Below are 7371 nucleotides of genomic sequence, written 5' to 3' on the forward strand. Positions count from 1 at the left end.
TCTTCCTGGAGATCTACTGTCCTTTAAGTTTTCAGTCCAACCCTCTTCCTGGAGATCTACTGTCCTGTAGGTTGAGTCCAACTCTCTTCCTGGAGATCTACTGTCCTGTAGGTTGAGTCCAACTCTCTTCCTGGAGATCTACTGTCCTTTAGGTTCAGTCCAACCCTCTTCCTGGAGATCTACTGTCCTTTAAGTTTTCAGTCCAACCCTCTTCCTGGAGATCTACTGTCCTGTAGGTTGAGTCCAACTCTCTTCCTGGAGATCTACTGTCCTTTAAGTTTTCAGTCCAACCCTCTTCCTGGAGATCTACTGTCCTGTAGAAAAAGTTGAGTCCAAATACTCTTCCTGGAGATCTACCCAACATCTTTAGATGATGTTCAGTCCAACCCTCATTCAGCATATCTGATACAGCTAGTTAAGGTCTTGTTGAGCAGCTAATTAGTAGAATCAGGTGTGTTAAATGAAGGTTGGACTGAAAACCCACAGGAAGTTAGATCTCCAGGGCCCCGACGCTAAGAGGGTTGGGCAGCCCTGCTGTAGGGTGTGACTTCTCTGCTGTAGGGTCTTCTCTGCAGAGCCTCTCAAGCTCTGTCAGGTTGGATGGGGAGCGTTGCTGCAAAGCTATTTTCAGGTCTCTCCAGAGATGTTAGATCGGGTTCAAGTCTGGGCTCTGGCTGGGCCACTCAAGGACAGTCAGAGACTTGTCCTAAAGCCACTCCTGCGTTGTCTTTGCTGGGTCGTTGTCCTGTTGGAAGGTGAACCTTCGCCCCAGTCTGAGGTCCTGAGCAGGTTTTCATCAAGGATTTCTCTGTACTTTGTTTTTTATACATTTGCAAAAATGTATCAAAACCTATTTTTGCTTTGTCATTACGGGGTATTGTGTGTAGACTGCTGAGAAAACATATTTAATCCATTTTAGAATAAGGCTGTAACATAAACAAAATGTAGAAAAAGTCAAGGGGTCTAAATACTATCCCAATGCACTGTATGTATCCTACCCAACATCTTTAGATGATGTGTCAAGACCTTAGCCCGGCTCTATGTATCCCATCACATACCTTTAGATGATGTGTCAAGACCTTAGCCCACCCCTGAAGTGTTACCCACCTGGTGTTCTGAGTGGCAGGCCGTTGTCAAGGCGACTGGGCTTGGTGGCGATGAAGAGGTAGCAGAGGACACAGACTGTGATGAGGAAGGCCAGCAGGACCACTGCTGCTATGGACAGACCTATCAGGGCCCCGACGCTAAGAGATGAAGGAATAAGGAGAAGAGAAAGAGGATGGCGAGTAGGGGGAAAGGGACGGGGAGGGACAGGGAGGGACGGGGAGGGACGGGGAAGGACGGGGAGGGACGGAGAAAAGGATGAAGGAGACAGAGACAGATGGGGAGGGAGGGATGAAGGGACAGAGGAGGGGAAAGGAGAGAAAGGGAAGAAAGAACAGAGACAGATGGGGACAGGGAGGGATGGGGAGAGACGGGGAGGGAAAGAGATGAAGAAAGAGACAGATGGGGACAGGAGAGAAAGAGATGAAGAAAGAGAAAGAGACAGAGACAGATGGGGAAAGGAGAGGGAAAGAGATGAAGAAAGAGACAGAGACAGATGGGGAAAGGAGGGAAAGAGATGAAGAAAGAGACAGAGACAGATGGGGAAAGGAGAGAAAGAGATGAAGAAAGAAACAGAGACAGATGGGGAAAGGAGAGAAAGAGATGAAGAAAGAGACAGAGACAGATGGGGAAAGGAGAGAAAGAGATGAAGAAAGAGACAGAGACAGATGGGGAAAGGAGAGAAAGAGATTAGGGGAAGGCCGGGAGAAAGCAATGGACAGAGAAGGTGAGAGAAAGGGGGAGCGAGGAAGAGAAGACGAGAGAATGTGATAAATGTGTGACAGAGCGGGAAAGGCAGGGGAGAGCAGAGAGAGAAGTGATGGGAGAAAAAGGCAGGGGAGAGCAGAGAGAGGTGATGGGGAAGACAGGGAGGGAACAGCAGGGGAGAGCAGAGAGAGAAGGGATGGGGAAGACAGGGAGGGAAAGGCAGGGGAGAGCAGAGAGAGAAGGGATGGGGAAGACAGGGAGGGAAAGGCAGGGGAGAGCAGAGAGAGAAGGGATGGGGAAGACAGGGAGGGAACAGCAGGGGAGAGCAGAGAGGGGAAGACAGGGAGGGAAAGGCAGGGGAGAGCAGAGAGAGAGGTGATGGGGAAGACAGGGAGGGAACAGCAGGGGAGAGCAGAGAGAGGTGATGGGGAAGAAAGGCAGGGGAGAGCAGAGAGAGAAGGGATGGGGAAGACAGGGAGGGAAAGGCAGGGGGAGCAGAGAGAAGGGATGGGCAGAAGACAGGGAGGGAAAGGCAGGGGAGAGCAGAGAGGTGATGGGGAAGACAGGGAGGGAAAGGCAGGGGAGAGCAGAGAGGTGATGGGGAAGACAGGGAGGGAAAGGCACGGGAGAGCAGAGAGGTGATGGGGAAGACAGGGAGGGAAAGGCACGGGAGAGCAGAGAGAGGTGATGGGGAAGACAGGGGAGAGAAAAAGGCATGGGGAAGAGGGAGGGAAAGGCAGAGAGAGAGGTGATGGGGAAGACAGGGAGGGAAAGGCAGGGGAGAGCAGAGAGAGGTGATGGGGAAGACAGGGAGGGAAAGGCATGGGGAAGACAGGGAGAGCAGAGGGAGAGAGGTGATGGGGAAGACAGGGAGGGAAAGGCAGGGGAGAGCAGAGAGAGAGAGGTGATGGGGAAGACAGGGAGGGAAAGGCAGGGGAGAGCAGAGAGAGGTGATGGGGAAGACAGGGAGGGAAAGGCAAGGGAGAGCAGAGAGAGGTGATGGGGAAGACAGGGAGGGAAAGGCAGGGGAGAGCAGAGAGAGAGGTGATGGGGAAGACAGGGAGGGAAAGGCAGGGGAGAGCAGAGAGAGAGGTGATGGGGAAGACAGGGAGGGAAAGGCAGGGGAGAGCAGAGAGAGAGGTGATGGGGAAGACAGGGGGGAAAGGCAGGGGAGAGCAGAGAGAGAGGTGATAGGGAAGACAGGGAGGGAAAGGCAGGGGAGAGCAGAGAGGTGATGGGGAAGACAGGGAGGGAAAAGCAGGGGAGACCAGAGAGGTGATGGGGAAGACAGGGAAAGGGGGGAGAAAGGCAGGGGGGCAGAGCAGAGAGAGGGGAAGACAGTGATGGGGAAGACAGGGAGGGAAAGGCAGGGGAGAGCAGAGAGAGAGTGATGGGGAAGACAGGGGAGGGTTGATGGGGAAGACAGGGGAGAGCAGGGAGGGAGAGAGAAGTGATGGGGAAGACAGGGAGGGAAAGGCAGGGGGAGAGCAGAGAGAGAAGTGATGGGGGAAGACAGGGAGGGAAAGGCAGGGGAGAGCAGAGAGAGAGGTGATGGGGAAGACAGGGAGGGAAAGGCAGGGGAGAGCAGAGAGAGAGGTGATGGGGAAGACAGGGAGGGAAAGGCAGGGGAGAGCAGAGAGAGGTGATGGGGAAGACAGGGAGGGAAAGGCAGGGGAGAGCAGAGAGAGGTGATGGGGAAGACAGGGGCAGGGGAGGGAAAGGGGAAAGGCAGGGGAGAGCAAGGGAGAGCAGAGAGGGGAGAGGTGATGGGGAAGAAAGGGAGGGAAGGTGATGGGGAAGACAGGGGGGAGAGGCAGAGAGCAGAGAGGTGATGGGGAAGACAGGGAGGGAAAGGCAGGGGAGAGCAGAGAGAGGTGATGGGGAAGACAGGGAGGGAAAGGCAGGGGAGAGCAGAGAGAAAGGTGATAGGGATGACAGATAATAGATTGCACTCTTTCTGAGAGTGATACATTTAGGGGCGGACTGGCCATCCAGCATTTCGGGCTAATGTCAGATGGGCTGGTCCATCTGAGTGGTGCAGTGTTCTAAGGCACTGCATCTCAGTGCAAGAGGCATCACTACAGTCCCTGGTTTGAATCCAGGCTGTATCACATCTGGCAGTGATTGGGAGTCCCATTAGGCGGCGCACAATTGGCCCAGCGTTGCCCGGGTTTGGCTGGGGTAGGCCGTCATTGTAAATAAGAATTTGTTGTTAACCGACTTGCCAAGTTAAAGAAAAGTTAAATAAAATATATATCATTTGGCTAATAATGGGGTTATCGAGGAAAAACATGGGCCAGTGTGTTAGAAATACCAGGGACAAAGTCTGGTCCCAGTCTGCCCCTGGATACAGTATTGTACACTTTTTCAGTTTTTATTTTCAGTTTTAATTTAGGTACTTTTCTCCTTGCATTAGCTTCCCTCGTTATACAGTAGCCTACTGCAACCTATAGTAGGTGTACATCATCACAATATCAAACATTATGCAAACTTAAAAGTGCAGCAGTGAATGAGAACACTATATATATATATAAAATATGACATTTGTAATGTCTTTATTGTTTTGAAACTTCTGTATGTGTAATGTTTACTGTTCATTTGTATTGTTTATTTCACTTTATATATTCACTTTATATATTATCTACCTCACTTGCTTTGGCAATGTTAACACATGTTTCCCATGCCAATAAAGCCCTTGAATTGAATGAGATTTCCCCAAGATAGGGTAAGGCTATATATGAAAAACAAAACGGATGAATTGGTATAACATCAAATCAAAGATGTGTAAAAAGTCCTTACCTGAGCCACCACATGTATGCATACTCGTAGGGGAAAAAACTGTTGGGGTCATCACAGCAATACTTGATATCGTTAAATCCGCAGCAGAATACCGCGTGGGCACCGCTTCCCGCTTTCGGGCACAAAAAGCCATTCACAAAAGCATTTTCTGCGCTGTAGTAGCTTGTGCAATTCGCAGTCATGCTGGTAAGAAAAAAAGAAAGCTCTGTCGAGGATAATGAGGCAATTTCCTTAGCTGTGTAAGGGTTTTATTGCAATGTCGCGCACAATGTGTCCTTGCTGACCATAGTAGGCTTCACATTTCCGAGCATGACAGAGAAATGTGGAAAAACTGCATCCCGATGTACCATATTGAATTCTGGAGTCCCCCCACCACACCTCCTTCCATCCACATCTCTCTCTGTCTCTCTCTCTTTCTCTGATACAACACCCTACAATGGGTATAAATGAATAAAACACTTTAATTAGACGGGGACATAAGAGACACTAATTGCTCTGCTTGATAGCCAGTTTGGATTGCTGGTCCTCTTGTGTAGGTTAGTCTATTGTAATACACAGTAGCCATTTGTCTGAATCTATATTGAACAAAAATATGAACACAACATGCAACAATTTCACAGATTTTGCTAAGTTACTATTCATATAAGGAAATCAAACAATTTAAATACATTCATTAGGCCCTAATCTATGTTTTTCACAGGGCTGGGAAAAGGTCCAGCCATGGGTGGTCCAGACAATCCAAATGAGTTTTTCCCCACAAAAGGGCTTTATTACAGACAGAAATACTCCTCATCACCTCCCCCCTCTGACGATCCCATAGGTGAAGAAGCCGGAGGTGGAGGTTCTGGATTGACGTCATGTACCGATGCGCACGACTCTTGGCTGCAGTAAGAAACCATCACCATCTGCGCCCATTCAACATAGCCTAGATTTGCATTTTTATTACTTCTAAACTAAATAACTTTTTGGGGGGTTCTCATACACTTACAATGATGTTTTGATTTTTGCTTGAAAAATTCCTAAGATTATATTTGATAGTGATCTTTGCAATATAATCATTTTGGATGCAGCAATTGTTAGCTAGAATGCTAACGCTCATTAATATAGTCTGTAGCGAAAGCTAGCCAAAGAGCCATTTTACTGGTTGAAGTTAATGCAGTATAATGCAGTTGATTTGTGATGATGACAAAAACATTATATTAAGAAGGACATTCATATGAGCCTTAAAATCCAATTAAATCCAAAAGCACTCAAAAGCAACATTTAAATAGAGGCTTGTTTTGCAGGCGTTCTATAAGAACTCCCTACTGTTCTGCGACCAACTTGCTCGCATCGCCCTCGTGAGGCAATGTTTGCAAACACAGGAAGGGGTCTGTACAGATTTGTTAAAAGGTTTGTCAACACATGCTAAACAGGATTGATGAAAATATACTAAAATGGGTTCAAAGCAGCCTGCATTGAGGACCAGATAGAAGATACTCCATGTTAGAAAATATACTGTAGCCTAGATCTATTGCAAACCAGGTTATGGCCCATTGTAATACAGCCTGGAAACAAACCAGGGTCTGTAGTGACGCCTCGAACACTGAGATGCAGTGCCTTAGACCTCTGCGCCACTCGGGAGCCCCAGTCATTGGTTGTATGAGTGTAGGATGGAACTGCGAATACAGTCATGCCCCCACACACTTTCTCACTTCCTACAGTCACTGACACCTTTCATTCAATGGGCTTTGCACATAGGCCTAATGAGTCCACACCTTTCACAGGAGCTGCATGGGCAAAAATAATGTCCAATATTAAGAAAAAACAGGAATGTCTGTTTTGCTGTCTATGATAGTTTAATTAGACATTGGTTGTTGGCTACTGTGAGCATCTACTGGCAGAAAAATAACCAATTGCATTATAGATCACCAGCAGCCTGCTTGAAATTGGCCAAGAAGGCGATATCTCTCTAACGATAGCTCTGCGACGATATCTCTGTAACAATATCTCAGATATCTCTATAACGATAGCTCTGTGACTCTTAGACAAAACTGTCTATCAACCAAAGAACATTCTCAAATCTCCATCGTTAATGTAATTCCCTCCACCTAGGTGATAGACTGTGTTCCAGTACACGACACACTGACGGCATGTACAGCTGCTCGCGACTCTTGGCTGCAGTAAGAAAGCCATCGTGATTTGGGCCCATTCAGCATAGCCTAGATTTGCATTTCTGTTACTTCTCAACAAAAAAACTATTTGGGGTTCTCATATGCGTACAATTATTTTTGCTTGAACAGTAGCTAAGATTATATTTGGCAGTGATGTTTACAAAGTAACTATTTTGCATGCAGCAGTTGCTAGCTAGATTGCTAACGCTCATTGATATAGGCTGTAGCGAAAGCTAGCCAAAGAGCCATTTACTGGTTAAAGTTGAAATCTTTTCTATGTATAATGCAGTTGATTTGCGATGATGACACAAACATTATAATAAGCAGGACATTCATATGAGTCTTTACAATCCAATGAAGATCCAAGTAGTAGTGTGAAATGCACTCAAAAGCAACATTTAAATAGAGACTCCCCATTGTTCTGTGACCAACTTGCTGGCATCGCCCTCATGCGGAAATGTTTGCAAACGCAGGAAGGGGTCTGTACAGATTTGTTAAAAGGTTTGTCAACACATGCTAAACAGGATTGATGAAAATATACAAAATGGGTTCAAAGCAGCCTGCATTGAGGACCAGATAAAAGATACTCCATGTTAGAAGACAATAT

General features: G+C 47.3%; 1 protein-coding gene across 1 annotated transcript; it reads right to left on the reverse strand.

Annotated features, from left to right (window-relative positions):
* Positions 1-490: 490 nt before the first annotated feature.
* Positions 491-4843, reverse strand: LOC124040690 (protein shisa-like-2A). Its single transcript, XM_046357765.1, has 3 exons — positions 4612-4843; positions 1108-1244; positions 491-588 (listed from the first exon to the last, which is right to left on the reverse strand). The coding sequence occupies exons 1-3, from the start codon at positions 4791-4793 to the stop codon at positions 491-493; spliced, it is 417 nt and encodes a 138-aa protein (XP_046213721.1). The 5' UTR covers positions 4794-4843.
* Positions 4844-7371: the final 2528 nt, after the last annotated feature.

This window comes from Oncorhynchus gorbuscha, linkage group LG08 (genome assembly GCF_021184085.1).
Source record: "Oncorhynchus gorbuscha isolate QuinsamMale2020 ecotype Even-year linkage group LG08, OgorEven_v1.0, whole genome shotgun sequence".
Taxonomy (NCBI): domain Eukaryota; kingdom Metazoa; phylum Chordata; class Actinopteri; order Salmoniformes; family Salmonidae; genus Oncorhynchus; species Oncorhynchus gorbuscha.

What these genes read in the sequence shown, in the direction of transcription:
- LOC124040690 (XM_046357765.1), bottom strand. Translation starts at nt 4,793, where the DNA reads ATGACTGCGAATTGCACAAGCTACTACAGCGCAGAAAATGCTTTTGTG. An exon ending in GCATACATGTGGTGGCTCAG is followed by an intron (nt 1,245 to 4,611) that starts GTAAGGACTTTT and finishes TTCATCTCTTAG; the next exon opens with CGTCGGGGCCCTGATAGGTC. An exon ending in CCTGCCACTCAGAACACCAG is followed by an intron (nt 589 to 1,107) that starts GTGGGTAACACT and finishes CCAACCTGACAG; the next exon opens with AGCTTGAGAGGCTCTGCAGA.